The sequence below is a fragment of the Oncorhynchus tshawytscha genome, linkage group LG01 (genome assembly GCF_018296145.1).
Source record: "Oncorhynchus tshawytscha isolate Ot180627B linkage group LG01, Otsh_v2.0, whole genome shotgun sequence".
In the NCBI taxonomy this organism is placed as follows: Eukaryota; Metazoa; Chordata; class Actinopteri; order Salmoniformes; family Salmonidae; genus Oncorhynchus; species Oncorhynchus tshawytscha.
The window spans coordinates 7,306,384-7,333,186 of NC_056429.1; the positions used below are offsets into that span (position 1 = coordinate 7,306,384).

Genomic DNA, 26,803 nt, shown 5'->3' on the forward strand with positions numbered 1-26,803 from the left:
CCTAAGATTTAAAAGTCCTATGTTAAAGCCAGATTCAGTAAGTTTAAAAAAAAAAAAAACTTTTTTTGTTTGTTTAATATATCTCGAAATGGATAAATGAAAGCTTCATTTGCCATTTGTGTCTCTTCAAAGGGATACAAATTAAGTTTTTATGTGTTACGAGTACAGCAGGTTTGTTTACAAATTGTATGTCGGAATTCTCCAGGTAATTATGATGCGTAGCTTATGTTAATGATCCTTTCATAGCTCCTGTTCTCGGCCTATCTTTTCCTCTGATCCATCCACGACAACAGCAACACATCAACAATACAAATAGGCCGATCTATATCTCTCTTATTTTAAACAAGACTCAAAAATTTGAGTTGAGTAATATGGAATAAAAGTGTAATTTAGCTGACAAATCCTTGTGATTCATATATTGGCTCCTGGCTGTCTGCCTGTCCGTCTGTGCTATAGCAGTGCAGATTTGAAACCACTGGCCGGGAATGCTACAAAGTTTTTGGGAATGAAATGGGAATTGTGCTGTGATTTTTCATTCAGCAAGGGATTTTTATTATTTTCAACTTGCTAAGACTCGTCACTCACGGCTATTCTAGTGATAGTACCCACATGCTTCTCTGGACCGTGCCAAGGTCTGATAATCATGAGAGCCAGCTAGCTGTCCACTTCTGGTAAGCAACGCTAGTCAGCAAGCTAGCTAGCAAACAGCCGAAAGATCCACACACGCATTGCTAAATGTGCATACCGGTGGTGTAGCCCTGCTATACTGCCAACTAAAACCTGCACTTACAGGTTTTATTTGGCAGTATAGAGTCAGTGCAGGGTTTGGTTTGGCAGTATAGAGTCAGTGCAGGGTTTGGTTTGGCAGTATAGAGTCAGTGCAGGGTTTGGTTTGGCAGTATAGAGTCAGTGCAGGGTTTGGTTTGGCAGTATAGAGTCAGTGCAGGGTTTGGTTTGGCAGTATAGAGTCAGTGCAGGGTTTGGTTTGGCAGTATAGAGTCAGTGCAGGGTTTGGTTTGGCAGTATAGAGTCAGTGCAGGGTTTGGTTTGGCAGTATAGAGTCAGTGCAGGGTTTGGTTTGGCAGTATAGAGTCAGTGCAGGGTTTGGTTTGGCAGTATAGAGTATGTTTTTATTTATTTGACCTTTTATTTAACTAGGCAAGTCAGTTAAGAACAAATTCTTATTTACAATGATGGCCTAGGAACAGGCAAAAGGCCTCCTGCGGGGACGAGGGCCTGGGATTAAAAATAATAAATACAATATAAATATAGGACAAAACACACATCACAACAAGAGAGACAACACTACGTAAAGAGAGACCTTACTCTGAAACTTTGCTGGAGTTGTTAGCTGGCTAGTTGTTTTCCTCTTGGATGTTGAGTTTGCTATGCTTTTGATGCCTGGGTTTGTTTACTTTGGGTCTTGCCCGGGTTTGTTTACTTTGGGCCTTGCCCGGGTTTGTTTACTTTGGGTCTTGCCCGGGTTTGTTTACTTTGGGTCTTGCCCGGGTTTGTTTACTTTGGGTCTTGCCCAGGTTTGTTTACACTGGGTCTTGCCCGGGTTTGTTTACACTGGGTCTTGCCCGGGTTTGTTTACACTGGGTCTTGCCCGGGTTTGTTTACACTGGGTCTTGCCCGGGTTTGTTTACACTGGGTCTTGCCCGGGTTTGTTTACACTGGGTCTTGCCCGGGTTTGTTTACACTGGGTCTTGCCCGGGTTTGTTTACACTGGGTCTTGCCCGGGTTTGTTTTACATTATGTTTTGCCCGGGTTTGTTTTACATTATGCTTTGCCCGGGTTTGTTTTACATTATGTTTTGCCTGGGTTTTGTTTTGTCGCGCCAAACAAAACAAGGTGTAAAACGTTAACAAAATGACACAACTGACTGAGTCTGGCTTTAACACCAGTCCACTGATAGATTCCAGCTCTTACTAATGTATGAACGTCTGAATTAGGCAGTTCCTTTATCTTTAATACCTGGAGCACAGCACGCTTGGGACTAACCTGTCATCTGCTAAAACCTGGGGGTCATATCTTAGCACCGCCAATGGAATACCCCAGAGGGAGAACTGGAAGTTTCGGGTATAATGTAGTGATATGGCGCTTACCACAGAATAAATTACAACAATTATTATGTATTAGATTTAGTCTCTATGGGGCTACGGTCTTGTCATGAGAGAGAGAGAGGGAGGGAGGGAGTTAGAGATTACATGGAAGGAATGGGGGAAAGAAATGGGGGGTAAATCTAGTGACATCGTGCTAAAGTTGTCTTCTTCCTCTTCAGACGATCAGACGGAAGCGGAAGGTGCATGTACCCATGAGTCGGCTGGGGGAGAGGGCGACCATGTCGGAGCATGATGATGAGGAGGAGGATGAGGAAGATAGCTACGACGAGGAGATATACGAGACGCGCTCCGCACGCAGCGGCCCCAGCGCCTACAGTGCTGTGGGTGGAGCCTCGGCCCGGCGCAGCGGGAGGAGCGCCGGAAGGCGGGAAAAGGACAGAGAGCGGGAACGCAGTGGCTCACGGGAGAGGAGTCTCTCCCCGCGCGCAGACCGGCGCTCGCTCAACCAGCCCCCGCGGCCCGCCAAAGTCACCCTCGTAAAGTCCCGAAAGAATGAAGGTGAGCATCACAAAGTTGGGATATGTGTTGTTAGGGTTAGTTGGGATATGTTGTCTAGTTGGTTAGGGTTAGTTGGGATATGTGTTGTCGGGGTTAGGGTTAGTTAGGATATGTTGTCTAGTCGGGGTTAGGGTTAGTTGGGATATGTGTTGTTAGGGTTAGTTGGGATATGTGTTGTCGGGGTTAGGGTTAGTTGGGATATGTTGTCTAGTCGGGGTTAGGGTTAGTTGGGATATGTGTTAGGGTTAGTTGGGATATGTGTTGTCGGGGTTAGGGTTAGTTGGGATATGTTGTCTAGTCGGGGTTAGGGTTAGTTGGGATATATGTGTTAGGGTTAGTTGGGATATGTGTTGTCGGGGTTAGGGTTAGTTGGGATATGTTGTCTAGTCGGGGTTAGGGTTAGTTGGGATATGTGTTAGGGTTAGTTGGGATATGTTGTCTAGTCGGGGTTAGGGTTAGTCGGGATATGTTGTCTTGTCGGGGTAAGGGTTAGTTGGGATATGTGTGGTTAGGGTTAGTTGGGATATGTGTTGTCTGGGTTGTCTGGGTTAGGGTTAGTTGGGATATGTGTTGTCTGGGTTAGGGTTAGTTGGGATATGTGTTGTCTGGGTTAGGGTTAGTTGGGATATGTGTTGTCTGGGTTAGGGTTAGTTGGGATATGTGTTGTCTGGGTTAGGGTTAGTTGGGATATGTGTTGTCTGGGTTAGGGTTAGTTGGGATATGTGTTAGGGTTAGTTGGGATATGTGTTGTCTAGTTAGGGTTAGTTGGGATATGTGTTAGGGTTAGTTGGGATGTGTGTTGTCGGGTTTAGGGTTAGTTGGGATATGTGTTGTTAGGGTTAGTTGGGATGTGTGTTGTCGGGGTTAGGGTTAGTTGGGATATGTGTTGTCTGGGTTAGGGTTAGTTGGGATATGTGTTGTCTAGTCAGGGTTAGTTGGGATATGTGTTGTCTAGTCAGGGTTAGTTGGGATATGTGTTGTCTAGTCAGGGTTAGTTGGGATATGTGTTAGGGTTAGTTGGGATGTGTGTTGTCGGGGTTAGGGTTAGTTGGGATATGTGTTGTCTAGTTAGGGTTAGTTGGGATATGTGTTGTCTAGTCAGGGTTAGTTGGGATATGTGTTGTCTAGTCAGGGTTAGTTGGGATATGTGTTGTCTAGTCAGGGTTAGTTGGGATATGTGTTAGGGTTAGTTGGGATGTGTGTTGTCGGGTTTAGGGTTAGTTGGGATATGTGTTGTCTGGGTTAGGGTTAGTTGGGATATGTGTTGTCTGGGTTAGGGTTAGTTGGGATATGTGTTGTCTAGTTAGGGTTAGTTGGGATATGTGTTAGGGTTAGTTGGGATGTGTGTTGTCGGGTTTAGGGTTAGTTGGGATATGTGTTGTCTAGTTAGGGTTAGGGTTAGTTGGGATATGTGTTAGGGTTAGTTGGGATATGTGTTGTCTAGTTAGGGTTAGTTGGGATATGTGTTAGGGTTAGTTGGGATGTGTGTTGTCGGGGTTAGGGTTAGTTGTGATATGTGTTGTTGGGATATGTTGTCTAGTCGGGGTTAGGGTTATTTGGGATATGTGTTGTCGGGGTTAGGGTTAGTTGGGATATGTTGTCTAGTCGGGGTTAGGGTTAGTTGGGATATGTGTTAGGGTTAGTTGGGATATGTGTGGTTGGGGTTAGGGTTAGTTGGGATATGTGTTGTTGGGGTTAAGGTTAGTTGGGATATGTTGTCTAGTCGGGGTTAGGGTTATTTGGGATATGTGTTGTTAGGGTTAGTTGGGATATGTGTTGTTGGGGTTAGGGTTAGTTGGGATATGTGTTGTTGGGGTTAGGGTTAGTTGGGATATGTGTTGTCGGGGTTAGGGTTAGTTAGGATATGTGTTTCGGGGTTAGGGTTAGGTGGGATATGTTGTCTAGTCAGGGTTAGGGTTAGTTGGGATATGTGTTGTCTAGTCGGGGTTTGAAACTATACAATGACTATGGGAGGTTAAAATGCAGACTGTCAGCTTTAAATTTGAAATTGTATTGTGTCAAGTCCAAAGAGCTGGAGTACAGAGCCAAAACAACTCTCAATATTGGGCAGATGGGCTCTGTTTCAGAATTTGTGCGTCTGTGACTTTGGTAGCATCCTCATTAATGTAGAAGTATTTAGAAAGTATTTTGTTTCAGAATAGCACTTTTTTTGTTGTAGAATAACCGCTGTTCTACACGTTTATAACACGCGACACTCAGCAATAGTTTGTTTTGGGGGAAATAAACGTTTTTATTTTGCTATATTCCATTATATTTGTCAACATGCTAAACTATGCTAACATGCTACAGCATGCTGTACTGCTAACATGCTATATATAGCATGCTGTACTGCTAACATACTATGCTAACATGTTAGTTATACTGTGCTAACATGCTATATATAGCATGCTGTACTGCTAACATGTTAGTTATACTGTGCTAACATGCTATATACAGCATGCTGTACTGCTAACATGCTATGCTAACATGTTAGTTATACTGTGCTAACATGCTATATCATACTATGCTCTCCTATGCTAACACTCTCTTTGTTGCTGTTCGTTCACTCCGTAAGCAGAATATGGCCTTCGCCTGGCCAGCCACATCTTCGTGAAGGACATCTCACCCGAGAGTCTGGCGGCCAGGGACGGAAACATACAGGAGGGAGACGTTGTACTGAAGGTGAGAAGCCTGAAGTGGTTCTTGAACTAAGAGAGAGAGGTAGAGAGAGAGAGAGAGAGGTAGAGAGAGAGAGGTGGAGAGTTGTGGTAATGAGGAGGGGAGGGACTTGGGAGAGGGGGAGGCGGCCCGGGCTGGAAATATACAGGAGGGAGACGTTGTACTGAAGGTGAAAGGAGCGAGAGAGAGAGGTAGAGGAGGGAAGGATAGAGGTAGAGAGAGAGGTAGAGAGAGAGGTAGAGAGAGAGGTAGAGAGAGAGGTAGAGAGAGAGGTAGAGAGGGAAGGATAGAGGGAGAGAAAGAAGGCTAAATACATGTTTTTCCCCACTGTCTCCTGCACTCAGACAAGCTAATTGCTTGTTTCCTCTCAGATCAACGGCACGGTGACAGAAAACCTGTCGTTGATAGACGCTAAGAAGCTGATTGAGAGGTCAAAGGGCAAGCTAAAGATGGTGGTGCAGAGAGACGAGAGAGCTACGCTGCTGAACATACCAGACCTGGACGACAGCGTCCCATCAGCCAACGCCTCCGACAGAGACGGTGAGGGACACTACATGTGTGTGTGTGTGTGTGTGTGTGTGTGTGTGCTCACGTTGTTTCGTAATGCTGGAAAAAGGCTAAATGCTGTAGGGTCGTTGGGTGTGGATGCATTTTACTGAAAGAGAAGCTCCTTACTTTCATATTCCGGGACCACCCATATGTACGCCCCATATGGGTAGGCGGGTAGCCTAGTGGTTAGAGTGTAGAGGTGGCGGGTAGCCTAGTGGTTAGAGTGTAGAGGCGGCGGGTAGCCTAGTGGTTAGAGTGTTGGACTATTAACCAAAAGGTTGTCAAATCCCCGAGCTGACAAGGTAGAAATCTGTCGTTCTGCCCCTGAACAAGGCAGTTAACCCACTGTTCCTATGCGTCATTGAAAATAAGAATTTGTTCTTAACCGACTTGCCAAGTTAAATAAAGGTTAAATAAAATGTAAAAAATTACAATATATGCACACATGACTAATTCGCTTTGGTCAAAAGTGTCTGCTAAATTACATATATTATAGTGAATAAAAATATCAACGCAACATGTAAAGTGTTGGTCCCATGTTTTCATGAGCTGAAATAAAAGATCCCAGAAATGTTCCATACGCACAAACAGCTTATTTCTCTCAAATACACCAATTGATGTTTTTCTGTTAGTGAGCATTTCTCCTTTGCCAAGATAATTCGTCCACCTGACAGGTGTGGCATATCAAGAAGCTGATTAAACAGCATGATCATTACACAGGTGCACCTTGTGCTGAGGACAATAAATGGCCACTCTAAAATGTGTAGTTTTGTCATAAAACACAATGCCACAGATGTTTCAAGTTTTGAGGGAACGTGCAATTGGCATGCTGCCTGCAGGAATGTCCACCAAAGCTGTTTTTAATGTAAATTTCTCTACCATAAGCCGCCTCCAATGTTATTTTAGAGAATTTGTCAGTACGTCCAACCAGCCTCACAACCACAGACCACATCTAACCACGCCAGCCCAGGACCTCCACATCCGGCTTCACAACCACAGACCACATCTAACCACGCCAGCCTAGGACCTCCACATCCGGCTTCACAACCACAGACCACATCAAACCACGCCAGCCCAGGACCTCCACATCCGGCTTCACAACCACAGACCACATCTAACCACGCCAGCCCAGGACCTTCACATCCGGCTTCACAACCACAGACCACATCTAACCACGCCAGCCCAGGACCTCCACATCTGGCTTCACAACCACAGATCCCATCTAACCACGCCAGCCCAGGACCTTCACATCCGGCTTCAAAACCAGAGATCCCATCTAACCACGCCAGCCCAGGACCTCCACACCCGGCGTCTTCACCTTCGGGATCATATGAGACCAGCCACCCGGACAGCTGACGAAACTGTGGATTTGCGCAACCGAAGAATTTCTGCACAAACTGTCAGAAACCATGACAGGGAAGCTTAACTATGTGCTCGTTGTCTTGACTTGACTACAAGTTCGGCGTTGTAACCGACTTCAGTGAGAAAATGTTCACCATCGATGGCCACTGGCACCCTGGAGAAGTGTGCTCTTCACGGATGAATACCGGTTTCGACTGTATCGGGCAGATGGCAGACAGTGTATGACGTTGTGTAGGCGAGCGGTTTGCTGATGTCAACGTCGCGGCATCTCTGTACATTCAAATTGCCATCAATAAAATGCAATTGTGTTTGCTGTCTGTAGCTTATACCTGCCCCCACCATGGAGCACTCTGTTGGCCCATCGACATGCCATTCATCCGCCGCCATCACCTCATGTTTCAGCATGATAATGCACGGCCCCATGTTGCAAGGATCTGTACACAATTCCTGGAAGCTGAAAATGTCCCAGTTCTTCCATGGCCTGCATACTCAGACATGTCACCCATTGAGCATGTTTGGGATGCTCTGGATCGACGCATACGACAGCGTGTTCCAGTTCCCACCAATATCCAGCAACTCTGCACAGCCATTGAAGAGGAGTGGGACAACATTATACAGGCCACAATCAACAGCCTGATCAACTCTATGCGAAGGAGTTGTGTTGTGCTGCATGAGGGAAATGGTCACACCAGATACTGACTGGTTCTCTGATCTTCGCCACTACTTTTTTTTTTTTTTAAAGGTCTGTGACCAATGCCTGTGTTCCCAGTCATGTGAAATCCATAGATTAGGGCCTAATGAATGTATTTAAATGGACTAATTTTGTTATATGAACTGTAACTCTGTAAAATCTTTGAAATTGTTGCATGTTGTGTTTTTCATATTTTTTTTTCAGTGTACATTATGTAGTTGAATATGGTGTGTGTGTGTTTTGAACAACAGACATTTCAGATATCCATTCGGTGGCGTCCGACCACTCCAACCGATCCCACGACAGACATCGTAGCAGCCGGTCCCGCTCCCCTGACAGGCGATCTGATCCCTCCGACCACTCCAGACACTCCCCTCCACAGATCAGCAACGGCAGGTAAACGCCACACCACCTGGCTGCGACACAGTCAAACTCAAAGGCTCACAGGCAGCCGAATACTGATCTTTTTCCACTAATTGGTCTTATGACCAATCAGATCAGATCTTTTGCCAATCATTTAGCAGAATATCAGGATTGGCTGCCTGTGTAAAAGGCAGCCTTTGAGCTTTTTTGAAATTCTCACCCAGTGGGCAAAACTAGTTGAAATGACCTCTTTACGACCCGTAACTGACCTCAATACGAACTGCATTTCAAACCGCTTTGACCCGCTGGAAATGTAAATGTTTTTAAGGGTTTGTTAAGTGTCTTTATTTTCCTTTTTTTTTGTTTTTTTTTGCCAAAGACTCTTCAGTTGGAGAATACCGTAAGTTGGACACCCCGTTCCCTGGGAGCCCCACTGTGTAGAGCCCCACTGTGTAGAGCCCCGTTCCCTAGGAGCCCCGCTGTGTAGAGCCCCGTTCCCTAGGAGCCCCGCTGTGTAGAGCCCCGTTCCCTAGGAGCCCCATTGTGTAGAGCCCCATTGTGTAGAGCCCCGTTGTGTAGAGCCCCATTGTGTAGAGCCCCGTTCCCTAGGAGCCCCATTGTGTAGAGCCCCATTGTGTAGAGCCCCGTTCCCTGGGAGCCCCGCTGTGTGGAGCCCCGCTGTGTGGAGCCCCGCTGTGTAGAGCCCGTTCCCTAGGAGCCCCGTTCCCTAGGAGCCCCATTGTGTAGAGCCCCATTGTGTAGAGCCCCATTGTGTAGAGCCCCGTTCCCTAGGAGCCCCATTGTGTAGAGCCCCGTTCCCTAGGAGCCCCGCTGTGTAGAGCCCCGCTGTGTAGAGCCCCGCTGTGTAGAGCCCCGCTGTGTAGATCCCCGCTGTGTAGAGCCCCGCTGTGTAGAGCCCCATTGTGTAGAGCCCCGTTCCCTGGAGCCCCATTGTGTAGAGCCCCATTGTGTAGAGCCCCGTTCCCTAGGAGCCCCACTGTCTAGAGCCCCGCTGTGTAGAGCCCCACTGTGTAGAGCCCCACTGTGTAGAGCCCCGTTCCCTGGGAGCCCCGCTGTCTAGAGCCCCGCTGTGTAGAGCCCCACTGTGTAGAGCCCCACTGTGTAGAGCCCCATTCCCTAGGAGCCCCGCTGTGTTGAGCCCCGCTGTGTATGAGCCCCGCTGTGTAGAGCCCCGCTGTGTAGAGCCCCGCTGTGTAGAGCCCCGCTTTGTAGAGCCCCGCTGTGTAGAGCCCCATTGTGTAGAGCCCCGTTCCCTAGGAGCCCCGCTGTGTAGAGCCCCATTGTGTAGAGCCCCGTTCCCTAGGAGCCCCATTGTGTAGAGCCCCATTGTGTAGAGCCCTGCTGTGTAGAGCCCCGCTGTGTATGAGCCCCACTGTGTAGAGCCCCACTGTGTAGAGCCCCGTTCCCTAGGAGCCCCGCTGTGTTGAGCCCCGCTGTGTATGAGCCCCGCTGTGTATGAGCCCCGCTGTGTAGAGCCCCGCTGTGTAGAGCCCCGCTGTGTAGAGCCCCGCTGTGTAGAGCCCCATTGTGTAGAGCCCCGTTCCCTAGGAGCCCCGCTGTGTAGAGCCCCATTGTGTAGAGCCCCGTTCCCTAGGAGCCCCATTGTGTAGAGCCCCATTGTGTAGAGCCCTGCTGTGTAGAGCCCCGCTGTGTATGAGCCCCGCTGTCTAGAGCCCCGCTGTCTAGAGCCCCGCTGTGTAGAGCCCCACAGTACTTGTCAGATGACAGAATATTGAATAAATGTAGACATAGAGTACATTAGTAAATGGATAGTTACCCCATGTTGATGTAGATTAATTCAAAATCCCCCTATATTTCTCCCCTTCCTACCGATAAGGATTACTTAGGACCACTAAACCATCAAGATTACATCTGTGCCCTGAATACTCTTGGCTATAATTGTGTGTGTGTGTGTGTCCCTCGTGTGTTTTTGAATTTGATCAATGTTTTATGAATCCTACATGTGCCCTTTATGTTTGACATTGATGCTGATATCAGGAAATCAGTGCTCAGTTAGCAGCCATGGCTTTACACTGTCAAACGGTGCAGTATTAATTTAGCTTCAAGGACAGACACGCACTGATTGAGAGTATGTTTAATGTACATGCTGTGCATCCGTTATTGAGTGTCAGGTCTTGTTCTGGCTCAGGGCTCCAGTAGGGGGACAGCCTGTGGATGTAGTGTCAGTCACACAGGACACAGCCTGTGGATGTCAGTCACACAGGACACAGCCTGTGGACGTAGTGTCAGTCACATAGGACACAGTCTGTGGATGTAGTGTCAGTCACACAGGACACAGTCTGTGGATGTAGTGTCAGTCACACAGGACACAGTCTGTGGATGTAGTGTCAGTCACACAGGGCACAGCATGTGGATGTAGTGTCAGTCACACAGGACACAGTCTGTGGATGTAGTGTCAGTCACACAGGACACAGTCTGTGGATGTAGTGTCAGTCACACAGGACACAGTCTGTGGATGTAGTGTCAGTCACACAGGACACAGCCTGTGGATGTAGTGTCAGTCACACAGGGCACAGCATGTGGATGTAGTGTCAGTCACACAGGGCACAGCCTGTGGATGTAGTGTCAGTCACACAGGACACAGCCTGTGGATGTAGTGTCAGTCACACAGGACACAGCCTGTGGATGTAGTGTCAGAGTCACACAGAACACAGCCTGTGGATGTAGTGTCAGTCACACAGAACACAGCCTGTAGAAGTGGAGTCACATGATCTGTGTGGAAGATGAAGAGAGACTACGCCTTCTAACAGTGGGCTAATAACAGGCTGTTACTCATTGTAAATATCGTGTGTGTGTGTGTGTGTGTGTGTGTGTGTGTGTGTGTGTGTGTGTGTGTGTGTGTGTGTGTGTGTGTGTGTGTGTGTGTGTGTGTGTGTGTGTGTGTGTGTGTGTGTGTGTGTGTGTGTGTGTGTGTGTGTCTGTGTGTGAAAGCGGATTAAAACACAAATACCAGGAAATGTTCATCTCTTTCAAAAGCATTGGTGATGAGAGAAAACAAGGTAGCAGTGATTTTTGGCTGTGTAGCATTTAAAGGAGATTGAGATCAGATAGTTATGTTAAGTTATTGACATAGAGGAGAGATTAGGGCAGATAGATTTATCTAGTTGATCTGTGAATGACCTATTTTTTTTTTTCCCCAGTCAGTCGCAGGAGATCAGTTGGCAGTGAAAGGTTCTTTCAGGATGTGTTGAATAAATCTGTTTTTCCTGTCTCCCGCCTGATTGAGCAGACTCATTCCTTCACGGTTGTGTGTGTTTTTTTATTTAAAAAAATATTGGTCACATGTTTAGCGGATGGTAAAACAACATTATGATGATTTATTTATTTTAAAAAATTGCAATGGTAAAACATGTTCAGTGTAAACTTAAAACGATTTAAACAAGATTTTAAACAAAATTTTTAAAAATTGCATAGCGTGGGGCAATGATTGGTTTTTGTTATTATGAGTCACTCAGATGGCAAAATGTGTGGAAATGCAGGAAATGTGCTATAAAACTGCGTTTTCTTTTCTCAGTTCCACGACAAAATGTGTAGAATTGCAAGAAAGTAGCTTGAAACAGCAAGACTAGAAACCTCAAACTCAAATCTGGTCCTTGAAGCCAGTTCCACGACGCTTTTTCGTTGTTCCCCTCTAATCAGGGACTGATTTTTGACACACTGAAAAGCAGGAGACTCTGGACCCCTGTAGGGTCAGAGTTGAATACCCCTGCCCTAGAGTTTAAGGCTGGGGAGGGGGATTGTTTTAAAGACACCTTTAGCTATAACAAAAATATTTGATGAAACATTGAATTTGACCTTAATGCTATTAGCCCATAGAAACGCATTGAATAACAGATTCATACATGGAAAAACTCAAAAATAGCCTCCCGAGTGGCACAGCGGTGTCACTATAGATCCGAGTTTGATCCCGGGCTGTGTTGCAGCCGGCCGTGACCGGGAGACTCATGAGGCGACGCACAATTGGCCTAGTGTCGTTAGGGGAGGGTCTGGCCGGCAGGGATGTCCTTGTTCCCTCGCGTTCTAGCGACTCCTTTGGCGGGCCGTGCTCGCTGACACGGTTGACCTGTTGTACAGTGTTTCCTGTACAATGCTCGCTGACACGGTTGACCTGTTGTACAGTGTTTCCTGTACAATGCTCGCTGACACGGTTGACCTGTTGTACAGTGTTTCCTGTACAATGCTCGCTGACACGGTTGACCTGTTGTACAGTGTTTCCTGTACAATGCTCGCTGACACGGTTGACCTGTTGTACAGTGTTTCCTGTACAATGCTCGCTGACACGGTTGACCTGTTGTACAGTGTTTCCTGTACAATGCTCGCTGACACGGTTGACCTGTTGTACAGTGTTTCCTGTACAATGCTCGCTGACACGGTTGATCAGTTGTACAGTGTTTCCTGTACAATGCTCGCTGACACGGTTGACCTGTTGTACAGTGTTTCCTGTACAATGCTCGCTGACACGGTTGACCTGTTGTACAGTGTTTCCTGTACAATGCTCGCTGACACGGTTGACCAGTTGTACAGTGTTTCCTCAACATGTTGGTGCAGCTGGCTTACCGGGTTAAGCGAGCAGTGTGTCAAGAAGCAGTGCTGCTTGGTTAGGGTTGTGTTTTCGGGGACGCGTGGCTCTCGACCTTCACCTCTCCCGAGTCCGTACGGCAGTCGCAGCGATGGGACGAGAGGAATTGCAGAAAGTTTGTTTCAAAACAGCACAATTTTGTCTCTGATGCCAAGAAGAAGAGGGCCTCTAAATTGGCCACCCCCACCACCTAAACCCCATTTTGATCCAGGAAAAACCCTGTGGGTTTACAGGCAGTGGTTTGCCAGTAGAGTTGTTATATATAGTTATATATATCTATATATATTATAGTTGTTGTCATCACATGAGGGGCTTGGAGAAGGGAACTATATTCAGCCCGATGGCCACTGGCCTCAGAAGGTATGGAATTTTTTTTTTTAGGGGGATTACGGCCACACACAGGGGATACAGCCGGGAAATTCGAGGCATTATCAAGTGCTTGTCAAATTGTGAATGAGAGACTGATGTAGTGTGTACAGCCTGCGCAAAAAAACTAAACAAATCAGAGATCATGCCTTTCACACGACTTTTTTCAAATCGTCATCGCATCATGCCGCCTTGGAATGTATTAAAAATCAGAACATTTCGCCCAATGTTTGTAAAACAACTAAAGTTGCATTAATTAATCTAAATTAAACAAATAGAAGTACCGGTTTCTATGTTTACCGATCAACACAGAATAGCCGCTTGTCCGCACTCCCTCAAATCGTTTGGAGAAAATATCCCTTCTATTTTATTCAGCTTTGTTCAATTTTATTCTCCATACTATAAAATATTGCCATGGAATTCTAATCAAATCTTGTCTGCTAAATGAACTAGTGTAGCCCACAGCCATATGGCATAGCCAGATCAGGACCTAACATCAGGACAACTCGGAGTAGGCTATTCTGTTCTTCTGAAATAGACTACATTTTCTTCATATCATGTTTCTTTAGAGCTGTGTAAAATAAATAATGGATTTATTGTGATGGTGTCAACTATATTACATGGATTTATTAGACTTTTAAAAATGTAGATGTTTCAAAAGGTCTGCATCAGTGGCTTGTAGGCTGTGTGTGGAAGCCAGGAGATGCTAAACGTGTTTGTGTTCATTAACAGCCAATTACCGTGAGACCGACAGTTATTTGCTTGATGATGCTGACAACATTACATGACCGCCACAGCCCTATTCATGACACACACTGTTCACACCCCTCCTGTTGACAGAGAGAAAATCTAGAAAGTTCTTAAGCTTATTTTCTGCAGTTCTACACATTTTGTCATGAGGTGCAGATACAATTTAGCAGTTTTAAAGCCCATTTTCTTGCAATTCTATACATTTTACCATGAGGTGCAGATACAATTTTGCGGTTTTAAAGCTAATTTTCTTGCAATTCTACACATTTTGTCATGAGGTGCAGATACAATTTTGCAGTTTTAAAGCTAATTTTCTAATTTTAATACATTTTGCCATGTCTAATGTGTGTTCATGTGATATTTGAGTGACTCGAACATTACTACAAAATCTATGCCCTTAAAAACCTAGCTAAAAAAACGTTAGTATAAAAAAAAATTAGCTGACATGGGCTAGTTGATCTGGATATTTCTAACAAGTTATAAATAGCTTTCTACGGTATGCATTGACTCCCCTGTTGACCCCTGACGACCCCTGCTGACTCCTGCCCTACAAGACAGCTAGCACCACTTACCAGGCCTCTGCTCTGTTTCCCAACCACAGTACCCTGCAGGACAGCTAGCGTGTGATATAGATCTGTCATTCTCATTGAAAGCCAGGCTAAGAAGAGGTAGATCTGTTCTATTTGTGCTATTTCTATGCTTTCAGTTTTGTACACCAGCTTCAAACAGCTGGGGGGTGGGGAAATGTGGTTATGGAAAATATAGTTCAGAGTGGTTTAGATTATACAATAATTCTTTGCACCGTTCCTGCTTGTTTTGTCGCAAACTATTTAGAATTTTAGCAACTAGGAAAATGGCTGAGCTATTTCTGCATATTGTGTTTTTAAATGTGTTCTATAGCCATCTCTTATGGTCATTAAATGTGTTCTATAGCCAACTCTTATGGTCATTAAATGTGTTCTATAGCCAACTCTTATGGTCATTAAATGTGTTCTATAGCCAACTCTTACGGTCATTAAATGTGTTCTATAGCCAACTCTTACGGTCATTAAATGTGTTCTATAGCCAACTCTTACGGTCATTAAATGTGTTCTATAGCCAACTCTTACGGTCATTAAATGTGTTCTATAGCCAACTCTTATGGGCATTAAATGTGTTCTATAGCCAACTCTTATGGGCATTAAATGTGTTCTATAGCCAACTCTTATGGGCATTAAATGTGTTCTATAGCCAATTATGGGCATTAAATGTGTTCTATAGCCAACTGTTACGGTCATTAAATGTGTTCTATAGCCAACTCTTACGGTCATTAAATGTGTTCTATAGCCAACTCTTACGGTCATTAAATGTGTTCTATAGCCAACTCTTACGGTCATTAAATGTGTTCTATAGCCAACTCTTATGGGCATTAAATGTGTTCTATAGCCAACTCTTATGGGCATTAAATGTGTTCTATAGCCAACTCTTATGGTCATTAAATGTGTTCTATAGCCAACTCTTATGGGCATTAAATGTGTTCTATAGCCAACTCTTATGGGCATTAAATGTGTTCTATAGCCAACTCTTATGGGCATTAAATGTGTTCTATAGCCAACTCTTATGGGCATTAAATGTGTTCTATAGCCAACTCTTATGGGCATTAAATGTGTTCTATAGCCAACTCTTATGGGCATTAAATGTGTTCTATAGCCAACTCTTATGGGCATTGCATAACTTGTTTGTATTTGGCATGGCAATGACCATCAGAGTTGGCAAGACAGTACAAACAGCTCTTGGACCAGGTTATATATTTGTTGCCGTTTTGGATGATTTATTGTGACCTCGGTGTTAGTAGTGTGTGTTTGTTTTAAGTCCAACCTTTCCTGGTTCTTGGCCAGAGGCACACAGTGAAGTGCACCTAGAGTACACAGAATTCTCTCTCTCTCTCTTTCCATGTTTTGTTACGTTACAGCCTTATTCGATTAAATGGATTAAATACATGTTTTCCCTCATCAATCTACACACAATACCCCATAATGACATCACAATAACCCATCATGACATCACAATACTCCATCATGACATCACAATACTCCATCATGACATCACAATACCCCATCATGACATCACAATACCCCATCATGACATCACAATACCCCATCATGACAAAGAGAAAATAGGTTTTTAGAAGAAAATAATTGCCAAAGAAAACCCCGATAGCTTATTTACATAAGTATTCAGACCATTTTGCTATGAGGTGCATCCTGTTTCCATTGATCATCCTTGATGTTTCTACAACTTGGAGTCCACCTGTGGTAAATTCAATTGATTGGACATGATTTGGAAAGGCACACACACCTGTCTATATAAGGTCCCACAGTTGACAGTGCATGTCAGAGTAAAAACCAAGCCGTGAGGTTGTAAGAATTGTCCGTAGAGCTCCGAGACAGGATTGTGTCGAAACACAGATCTGGGGAAGGGTACCAAAACATTTCTTCAGCATTGAAGAACACAGTGGCCTCCGTCATTCTTAAATGGAAGACGTTTGGAACTGCTGCCAAAGGTGTTTCAACAAAGTACTGAGTAAAGGGTCTGAATACTTATGTAAATGTAATATTTCAGTTAATTTTTGCAAATGTATTAAAACATGTCAAAAAACCTGTTTATGCTTTGTCATTATGGAGTATTGTGTGTAGATTGATGAAGGGGGAAAAACTATTTAATCCATTTTAGAATAAGGCTGTAGCGTAATAAAATGTGTAAAGTCAACAGGTCTGAATACTTTCCAAATGCACTGTAACTAGCACTAACCACTTAGCATGTAACTAGCACTAACCACATAGCATGTAACTAGCACTAACCACATAGCATGTAACTAGCCTTAGGGCCCACTTAGCATGTTTAGCACTTTTTGATTTGTTAAAAAGTTTTAAATAGCATGTAAATAGCCGTTAACCACTTCATGTAATTGTGTAACCACTTTTGCATGATTCTAGCACTAAAAATAGCATTTTATATCTTTATGTTTGAAGCATGTAAATGTCCTAACCACTTAGCATGTACAGTGCCTTGCGAAAGTATTCGGCCCCCTTGAACTTTGCGACCTTTTGCCACATTTCAGGCTTCAAACATAAAGATATAAAACTGTATTTTTTTGTGAAGAATCAACAACAAGTGGGACACAATCATGAAGTGGAACGACATTTATTGGATATTTCAAACTTTTTTAACAAATCAAAAACTGAAAAATTGGGCCCTAACCACTTAGCATGTAACTAGCCCAGAACACTTAGCATGTAACTAGCCCTAACCACTTACCATATAACTAGAGCTAACCACTTAGCATATAACTAGAGCTAACCACTTAGCATATAACTAGCCCTAACCACTTAGCATATAACTAGCGCTAACCACCTAGCATATAACTAGCCCTAAAGCCACTTAGCATATAACTAGCGCTAACCACTTAGCATGTAACTAGCCCTAACCACTTAGTATTAACTAGCCCTAACCACTTAGCATGTAACTAGCCCTAACCACTTAGCATATGTGCCAGAGGGCAGAGGCTCAAACCAGTTCTGCGTATGTATTGATATACAGTGTTTGTTGAATTGTACCACATCCCTGGTTCTTTGAGGGTCTGTTGATAAGAGCTTGGCACTAACAAGGCCAGATGTATAGTTTCTGGGTTCAATTCCTACACGGATCACTTGCACATATTGAAAATGTATGCACTTCCTGTGCTGTAAATCGCTTTGGATCAAATGTATGAAATAACAACAATTTAAAATACCTTTTTTTTTTTTTCTCCCCCCAGTCACAGAAGTCGTGAGGAGGAGGAGAGGATCTCGAAGCCGACAGCGGTGCCACCCAAGCTAGCGGAGCAGGCTCCTGCCCTGCCCAAACCCCCGGAGAAGTCTGTCACCAGGGAAGAGAAACCGGTCCCTCCTCTACCAGGTCAGAACAACTAACCAACTAACCAGAAGGTCGCAGGGTTGAATCCCAAGTCCAACAGGATACAATTTCTGTGGATTTTAGCTACGCTAGATGCCTACTGCCTTTGTACCCTTGAGCAATACACTTAACATGTACAAATGTTTGAGCCCAGCTACCATGATGAGATTGCTGTGCTGAGCTGAGCTGTACTGAGCTGAGCTGTGCTGAGCTGTGCTTGGTTGAGGCTGCAGCCTGTATTTAGACTGTAGTGTGAGTTGATGGACTCTGACGTTCCCCCTACTGCCCTGCAGCCAACTGAGTGTCTCTGTGTGGCTGTGTGTTCGTGTGCTTCCGTTTGTGAGAGAGTGTATGCACACATTTTGTTCCTTGTGGATTTGCCTCATGGTCTGTGTGTTGAGAGGTGTCAGTACATCCTCTTGTGATCCTCAACACTGGGGCCCCAATAGGGTGTTCAGCCCTCTCCTGTACTCCCTGTTCACCCACGACTGCGTGGCCATGCACGCCTCCAACTCAATCATCAAGTTTGCGGACGACACAACAGTGGTAGGCTTGATTACCAACAACGACGAGACGGCCTACAGGGAGGAGGTGAGGGCCCTCGGAGTGTGGTGTCAGGAAAATAACCTCACACTCAACCTCAACAAAACTAAGGAGGTGATTGTGGACTTCAGGAAACAACAGAGGGAACACCCCCCCATCCACATCGATGGAACAGTAGTGGAGAGGGTAGCAAGTTTTAAGTTCCTCGGCATACACATCACAGACAAACTGAACTGGTCCACTCACACAGACAGCATCGTGAGGAAGGCGCAGCAGCGCCTCTTCAACCTCAGGAGGCTGAAGAAACCTTGTCACCAAAAGCACTCACAAACTTCTACAGATGCACAATCAGCATCCTGGCGGGCTGTATCACCGCCTGGTATGGCAACTGCACCGCCCTCAACCTGCTCCCAGAGGGTAGTGAGGTCTGATCACCGGGGCAAACTACCTGCCCTCCAGGACACCTATACAGGAAGGCCATAAAGATCATCAAGGACATCAACCACCCGAGCCACTGCCTGTTCACCATCCAGAAGGCGAGGTCTACAGGTGCATCAAAGCTGGGACCGAGAGACTGAAAAACAGCTTCTATCTCAAGGCCATCAGACTGTTAAACAGCCACCACTAACATTGAGTGGCTACTGCCAACACACTGTCTGACACACTCATCCAGCCACTTTAATCATGGGAATTGATGGGAAATGATGTAAATATATCACTAGCCACTTTAAACAATGCTACCATACCCTACATTATTCATCTCATATGCATACGTTGATACTGTACTCTAATCAGACTGCATCCTTATGTAATACATGTATCACTAGCCACTTTAACTATGCCACTTGGTTTACATACTTATCTCATATGTATATACATCGATATCATCTACTGTATGTTGCCTATGCTATCTGTTCACTCATTCTATATCCTTATGTACATATTCTTATCCCCTTACACTGTGTATGACAGTAGTTTTTTTGAATTGTTAGTTAGATTACTTCTGTATTACTGCATTGTCGGAACTAGAAGCACAAGCATTTCCTACACTCGCATAACATCTGCTAACCATGTGTATGTGACAAATAAAATTTGATTTGATTTGATTTGTATGAATAGTGCAGTTGATATTATCTCTCTCTCTGTGTGTGCGTGCGTGTTTTTCCTCAGAACCCAAGCCAGTATATGCCCAGCCAGGCCAGCCTGACGTGGACCTGCCAGTCAGCCCCGCTGATGCCCCTGTGCCCAGCGCTGCCCATGATGACAGCATCCTACGGTATGTAGAAGTATCTGTTCACCTGTCTCTGACAGTATCCTACGGTATGTAGAAGTATCTGTTCACCAGTCTAACAGCATCCTACGGTATGTAGAAGTCTCTAACATCATCCTACGGTATGTGGAAGTCTCTAACAGTATCCTATGGTATGTAGAAGTATCTAACAGCATCATACGGTATGTTGAAGTATCTGTTCACCAGTCTAACAGTATCCTACGGTATGTAGAAGTATCTGTTCACCAGTCTAACAGCATCCTACGGTATGTAGAAGTATCTGTTCACCAGTCTAACAGCATCCTACGGTATGTAGAAGTATCTAACAGCATCATACGGTATGTTGAAGTATCTGTTCACCAGTCTAACAGTATCCTACGGTATGTAGAAGTATCTGTTCACCAGTCTAACAGCATCCTACGGTATGTAGAAGTATCTGTTCACCAGTCCAACAGCATCCTACGGTATGTAGAAGTATCTAACAGTACCCTACGGTATGTAGAAGTCTCTAACAGCATCCTACGGTATGTAGAAGTCTCTAACAGCATCCTACGGTATGTAGAAGTATCTAACAGTATCCTACGGTATGTAGAAGTCTAACAGCATCCTACGGTATGTAGAAGTCTCTAACAGCATCCTACGGTATGTAGAAGTATCTAACAGTATCCTACAGTATGTAGAAGTATCCTACAGTATGTGGAAGTCTCTAACAGCATCCTACGGTATGTAGAAGTCTCTAACAGCATCCTACGGTATGTAGAAGTCTCTAACAGCATCCTACGGTATGTAGAAGTCTCTAACAGCATCCTACGGTATGTAGAAGTATCTAACAGCATCCTACGGTATGTAGAAGTATCTAACAGCATCCTACGGTATGTAGAAGTATCTAACAGCATCCTACGGTATGTAGAAGTCTCTAACAGCATCCTACGGTATGTAGAAGTATCTAACAGCATCCTACGGTATGTAGAAGTATCTAACAGCATCCTACGGTATGTAGAAGTCTAACAGTATCCTACGATATGTTGAAGTATCTAACAGTACCCTACAGTATGTAGAAGTCTCTAACAGCATCCTACGGTATGTAGAAGTATCTAACAGCATCCTACGGTATGTAGAAGTCTCTAACAGTATCCTACGGTATGTAGAAGTCTCTAACAGCATCCTACAGTATGTAGAAGTCTCTAACAGCATCCTACGGTATGTAGAAGTCTCTAACAGCATCCTACGGTATGTAGAAGTATCTAACAGTATCCTACGGTATGTAGAAGTATCTAACAGCATCCTACGGTATGTAGAAGTCTAACAGTATCCTACGATATGTTGAAGTATCTGTTCACAAGTCTCTAACAGTATCCTATGAGGGGGAGGCCAATGCTAAAGAGGGGGAGGGGGGTGCAATGCAAATAGTCTGGTTAGCCATTTGATTAGGTGTTCAGGAGTCTTATGGCTTGGGCTGGTAGAAGCTGTTTAGATGCCTCTTGGACCTAGACTTGGCACTCCGCTACCGCTTGCCGTGTGGTAGCAAAGAGAACCGTCTATGACTAGGGTGGCTGGAGTCTTTGACAATTTTTAGGGCCTTCCTCTGACACCGCCTGGTGTAGAGGTCCTGGATGGCAGGCAGCTTGGCCTCGGCGATGTACTGGGCCGTTTGCACTACCCTCTGTAGTGCCTTGCGGTCGGAGGCCGAGCAGTTGCCATACCAGGCAGTGACGCAATCTGTCAAGGTGCTGTCGATGGTGCAGCTGTAGAACCTTTTGAGGATCTGAGGACCCATGCCAAATCTTTTCAGTTTCCTGAGGGGGAATAGGTTTTGTTGTGCCCTCACGTCTGTCTTGGTGTGCTTAGACCATGTTAGTTTGTTGGTGATGTGGACACCAAGGAACTTGAAGCTCTCAACCTGCTCCACTGCAGCCCCGTCGATGAGAATGGGGGTGTCCTCGCCTCGGTCCTCCTTTTCCTGTAGTCCACAATCATATCCTTTGTCTTGATCACATTGAGGGAGAGGTTGTTGTCTTGGCACCACACGGCAAACTTAATGATGGTGTTGGAGTCGTGCCTGGCCATGTAGTTATGAGTGAACAGGGAGTACAGGAGGGGACTGAGCACGCACCCTTGAGGGGCCCCTGTGTTGAGGATCAGTGTGGCGGATGTGTTGTTACCTACCCTTACCACCTGCGGGCGGCCCGTCAGGAAGTCCAGGATACAGTTGCAGAGGGAGGTGTTAAGTCCCAGGGTCCTTAGCTAATTGCTGAGCTTTGAGGGCACTATGGTGTTGAACGCTGAGCTGTAGTCAATGAATAGCATTCTCACATAGCTGTTCCTTTTGTCCAGGTGGGAAAGGGCAGTGTGGAGTGCAATAGAGGATTGCATCATCTGTGGATCTAGGGTTTCTGGGATAATGGTGTTGATTAGAGGTCAACCGATTAATTTGAATGGCCGATTTAATTAGGGCCGATTTCAAGTTTTCATAACAATTGGAAATCTGTATTTTTGGACACCGATTTGGCCAATTAAAAAATATATATATACGTTTTTTTACATCTTTATTTAACTAGGAAAGTCAGTTAAGAACACATTCTTATTTTCAATGATGGCCTAGGAACAGTGGGTTAACTGCCTTGTTCAGGGGCAGAACGACAGATGTTTACCTTGTCAGCTTATCTTGCAACCTAACAGTTAACTAGTCCAAAGCTCTAACCACCTGATTACATTGCACTCCACAAGGAGCCTGCCTGTTACGCGAATGCAGTAAGCCACAGTAAGTTGCTAGCTAGCATTACATTTATCTTTATAAAAAACAATCAATCAATCATAATCACTAGTTATTACTACACATGGTTGATGATATTACTAGTTTATCTAGCGTGTCCTGCGTTGCATATAATCGATGCGGTGCGTATTCGTGAAAAAGGACTGTCGTTGCTCCAATGTGTACCTAACCATAAACATCAATTCCCTCCTTAAAATCAATACACAGAAGTATATATTTTTAAACCTGCATATTTAGCTAAAAGAAATCCAGGTTAGCAGGCAATATTAACCAGGTGAAATTGTGTCACTTCTCTTGCATTCATTGCACGCAGAGTCAGTCTATATGCAACAGTTTGGGCCGCCTAATTTGCCAGAATTTTACGTAATTATGACATAACATTTGAAGGTTATAACAATGTAACAGCAATATTTAGACTTAGGGATGCAACGCCATTAGATAAAATACGGAACGGTTCCGTATTTCACTGAAAGAATAAACGTCTTGTTTTCGAGATGATAGTTTCCGGATTCGACCATATTAATGACCTAAGGCTCGTATTTCTGTGTGTTATTATGTTATAACTAAGCTCTGACTGAGCGGTGGTAAGCTCTGACTGAGCGGTCGTAGGCTCGTACGCATTCATTCAAACAGCACTTTTGTGCGTTTTGCCAGCAGCTCTTCACAATGCTTCAAGCATTGCGCTGTTTATGACTTCAAGCTTATCATTTCCCGAGATTAGGCTGGTGTAACCGATGTGAAATGGCTAGCTAGTTAGCGGGGTGCGCTCTAATAGCGTTTCAAACGTCACTCGCTCTGAGACTTAGAGTGGTTGTTCCCCTTGCTCTGCATGGGTCGCGGCTTTTGTGGAGCGATTGGTAACGCTGCTTCGAGGGTGGCTGTTGTCGATGTGTTCCTGGTTTGAGCCCAGGTAGGAGCGAGGAGAGGGATGGAAGCTATACTTTTACACTGGCAATACTAAAGTGCCTATAAGAACATCCAATAATCAAAGGTTAATTAAATACAAATGGTATAGAGAGAAATAGTCCTATAATTCCTATAATAACTACAACCTAAAACTTCTTACCTGGGAATATTGAAGACTCGTGTTAAAAGGAACCACCAGCTTTCATATGTTCTGACCAAGGAACTTAAACGTTAGCTTTCTTACATAGCACATATTGCACTTTTACTTTCTTCTCCAACACTTTGTTTTTGCATTATTTAAACCAAATTGAACATGTTTCATTATCTACTTGAGGCTAAATTGATTTTATTGATGTATTAAGTTAAAATAAGTGTTCATTCAGTATTGTTGTAATTGTCATTATTACAAATAAATAAATAAAAATAGTCAGATTAATCGGTTATCGGCTTTTTTTGGTCCTCCAATAATCGGTATTGGCATTGAAAAATCATAATCGGTCGACCTCTAGTGTTGATGTGAGCCATGACTATATATAACGTTTAAACTTCACTGATCTTTGGCAGGTGACATCATAGAATTTGAATTTCTAGGAGGGACAAAGCCCATCAGACCACTGACTTGAATGGGAATAGCCATTCTAGAAAGTATATTTCTATGGATGACACTCCTTATTTCCAAACACATAAATATCACAGAGTGGTTCTTTAACTGTCTGTCCCCCCCCATCCCACCCTGGTTCTTCTCTCCCCCATCCCAACCTGTCCCCTCTCTCCCTAGGCCAAGTATGAAGCTGGTGAAGTTTAAGAAGGGGGAGAGTGTGGGTCTGAGGCTGGCAGGGGGGAACGATGTGGGCATCTTTGTAGCAGGAGTCCTGGAGGATAGCCCAGCAGCTAAGGAGGGTCTGGAAGAGGGGGATCAAATTCTCAGGGTGAGACACGATCCAGCAGCAACTACACACTCACTACAGCAACACGAAGGTTGTCGGTTCAATTTTCACAGGGATCACATCCACAATGTATGCAGTTGCACTCACTGTACTGTAAATTGCATAGGATAAAATCGTTCACTGTGTTAAAATGATCCTCATCAAAGTGAATGCCTACACAAATTTAATCAATGCTAGCAGCTACTGAATTTCATTGCACAGAAATCCCATTTTAGTTGCCACTGGAATTGAAGAAGAAAGGGTGATGTTGCATATACTAGCAAATATGTGTTAACACAGTAAAATGGCCGCCTAAACAACAAGATGCTGCAGGGGATACCACAGTAAAATGGCCGCCTAAACAACAACAACAAGATGCTGCAGGGAATACCACAGTAAAATGGCCGCCTAAACAACAAGATACTGCAGGGGATACCACAGTAAAATGGCCACCTAAACAACAACAACAAGATGCTGCAGGGGATACCACAGTAAAATGGCCACCTAAACAACAACAACAACAAGATGCTGCAGGGGATACCACAGTAAAATGGCCACCTAAACAACGACAACGAGATGCTGCAGGGGATACCATAGTAAAATGGCCACCTAAACAACAACAACAACAACAAGATGCTACAGGGGATACCACAGTAAAATGGCCACCTAAACAACAACAACAAGATGCTAAAGAGAGGATACCAAATTAAAATGGCCGCCTAAACAACAACAACCAGATACTACACTCTATTCAGTGTTTGTGTTTTTTTTTTTACAACGTGGTTAACAGTGTCTGTAACGGTAGCCGTGTTTTCACAGGGCCTTGGTTTGTATCTCAATGTCTGCGTCCCAAATGACAGCCTTTTCTCTACATAGTGCACAAGTTGTGACCAGGGCCCATAGGGGACGTATCCAAAAGCTTCTCTTCTGTGATTTATTAACGGTTTTTAAACCCGGCTGCTCTAACATTCCTGCTCCTTTGGAGTCTGTCTCCTAGCAACCGGCATCACTACTAAAAACTGTTTTCCTTTCTATCTCGGTTTGTCCCATTTCTCTTCCTCCCTCCGAGCTGTATATCTTTTTCTGTTTACATTCCGCCTCCTCCTCGTCTCTCTGCGAGCGTAATTGTGTAATGCGTGGGTCTTAGTAATGGTGTGGATTTTAGTTTAGAATGCAGTAAAACTCTGTCAGGGTTGTCGTCGCCGGGGGTGACGCTAAAGGATGTTATGTAAACATTTTAGAGGTGTAAAGACATGCTCCAGAACTTTGGCAACTGCTAAGTATTTTTTTTTAAATCTCGTTTTGGGCTGGATGTGTCATGCATGCATCATCTATGATCAGAATTACTGTCTTACCTCAATTAGCCAGCAAATCCCCTCAATTAGTCAGCCCCCTGAGTAATTTCATTTCCACCAATGAGCTTCAGATTGGGAGAGAGAGAAATGACATGGTGCACATGATGTGACGTAGTACACCATTTTGGGGGACCACTTTTGGCTCATGAGCACTACTTTCAGAACTACTGGCTAAAAAGTATACAAAAGAACTGAAGAATCTGTTTTAAAACGCTGATGTTGTATAAACATTAAGACATGTAGACCATCAGCACCACAGTTGACATGTGTAATATACAGTTGAAGTCAGATGTTTACATACACTTAGGTTGGAGTCATTAAAACTTGTTTTTCAACCACTCCACACATTTCTTGTTAACAAACTATAATTTTGGCAAGTTGGTTAGGACATCTACTTTGTGTATGACACAAGTAATTTTTCCAACAATTGTTTACAGACAGATTATTTCACTGTATCACAATTCCAGTGGGTCAGAAGTTTACATACACTAAGTCGACTGTGCCTCTAAACAGCTTGGAATATTCCAGAAAATTATGTCATGACTTTAGAAGCATCTGATAGGCTAATTGACATTGTTTGAGTCAATTGGAGGTATACCCGTGGATGTATTTCAAGGCCTACCTTCACACTCAGTGCCTCTTTGCTTGACATCATGGAACAATCAAAAGAAATCAGTCAAGACCTCAGGAAAAGAAAGTGTAGACCTCCACAAGTCTGGTTCATCCTTGGGAGCAATTTCCAAACACCTGAAGGTATCATATTGATCTGTACAGACAATAGTACGCGAGTATAAACACCATGGGACCACGCAGCCGCCATACCGCTCAGGAAGGAGACGCGTTCTGTCTCCTAGAGATGAACGTACTTTGGTGCGAAAAGTGCAAATCAATCCCAGAACAACAGCAAAGGACCTGGTGAAGATGCTGGAGGAAACATGTACAAAAGTATCTATATCCACAGTAAAATGAGTCCTATATCGACATAACCTGAAAGGTTGCTCAGCAAGGAAGAAGCCACTGCTCCAAAACCGCCATAAAAAAGCCAGATTATGGTTTGCAACTGCACATGGGGACAAAGATCGTACTTTGTCC

General features: G+C 44.4%; 1 protein-coding gene across 6 annotated transcripts in view; it reads left to right on the forward strand.

Annotated features, from left to right (window-relative positions):
- Positions 1-26,803, forward strand: part of tjp1b (tight junction protein 1b) — a 177,515-nt gene that overhangs the window by 116,563 nt on the left and 34,149 nt on the right. For 3 of the 6 annotated variants that reach the window (XM_042324241.1, XM_042324296.1, XM_042324324.1), the window contains exons 6-12: positions 2,285-2,624; positions 5,203-5,306; positions 5,675-5,843; positions 8,157-8,301; positions 17,802-17,941; positions 19,652-19,757; positions 24,209-24,359. In XM_042324241.1, the coding sequence (XP_042180175.1) occupies positions 2,285-2,624; positions 5,203-5,306; positions 5,675-5,843; positions 8,157-8,301; positions 17,802-17,941; positions 19,652-19,757; positions 24,209-24,359 (1,155 nt within the window). Of the gene's footprint in view, positions 1-2,284; positions 2,625-5,199; positions 5,307-5,674; positions 5,844-8,156; positions 8,302-8,647; positions 8,669-17,801; positions 17,942-19,651; positions 19,758-24,208; positions 24,360-26,803 lie in introns of all 6 variants that reach the window. The other 3 variants (XM_042324201.1, XM_042324260.1, XM_042324220.1) reach the window with 2 other exon arrangements.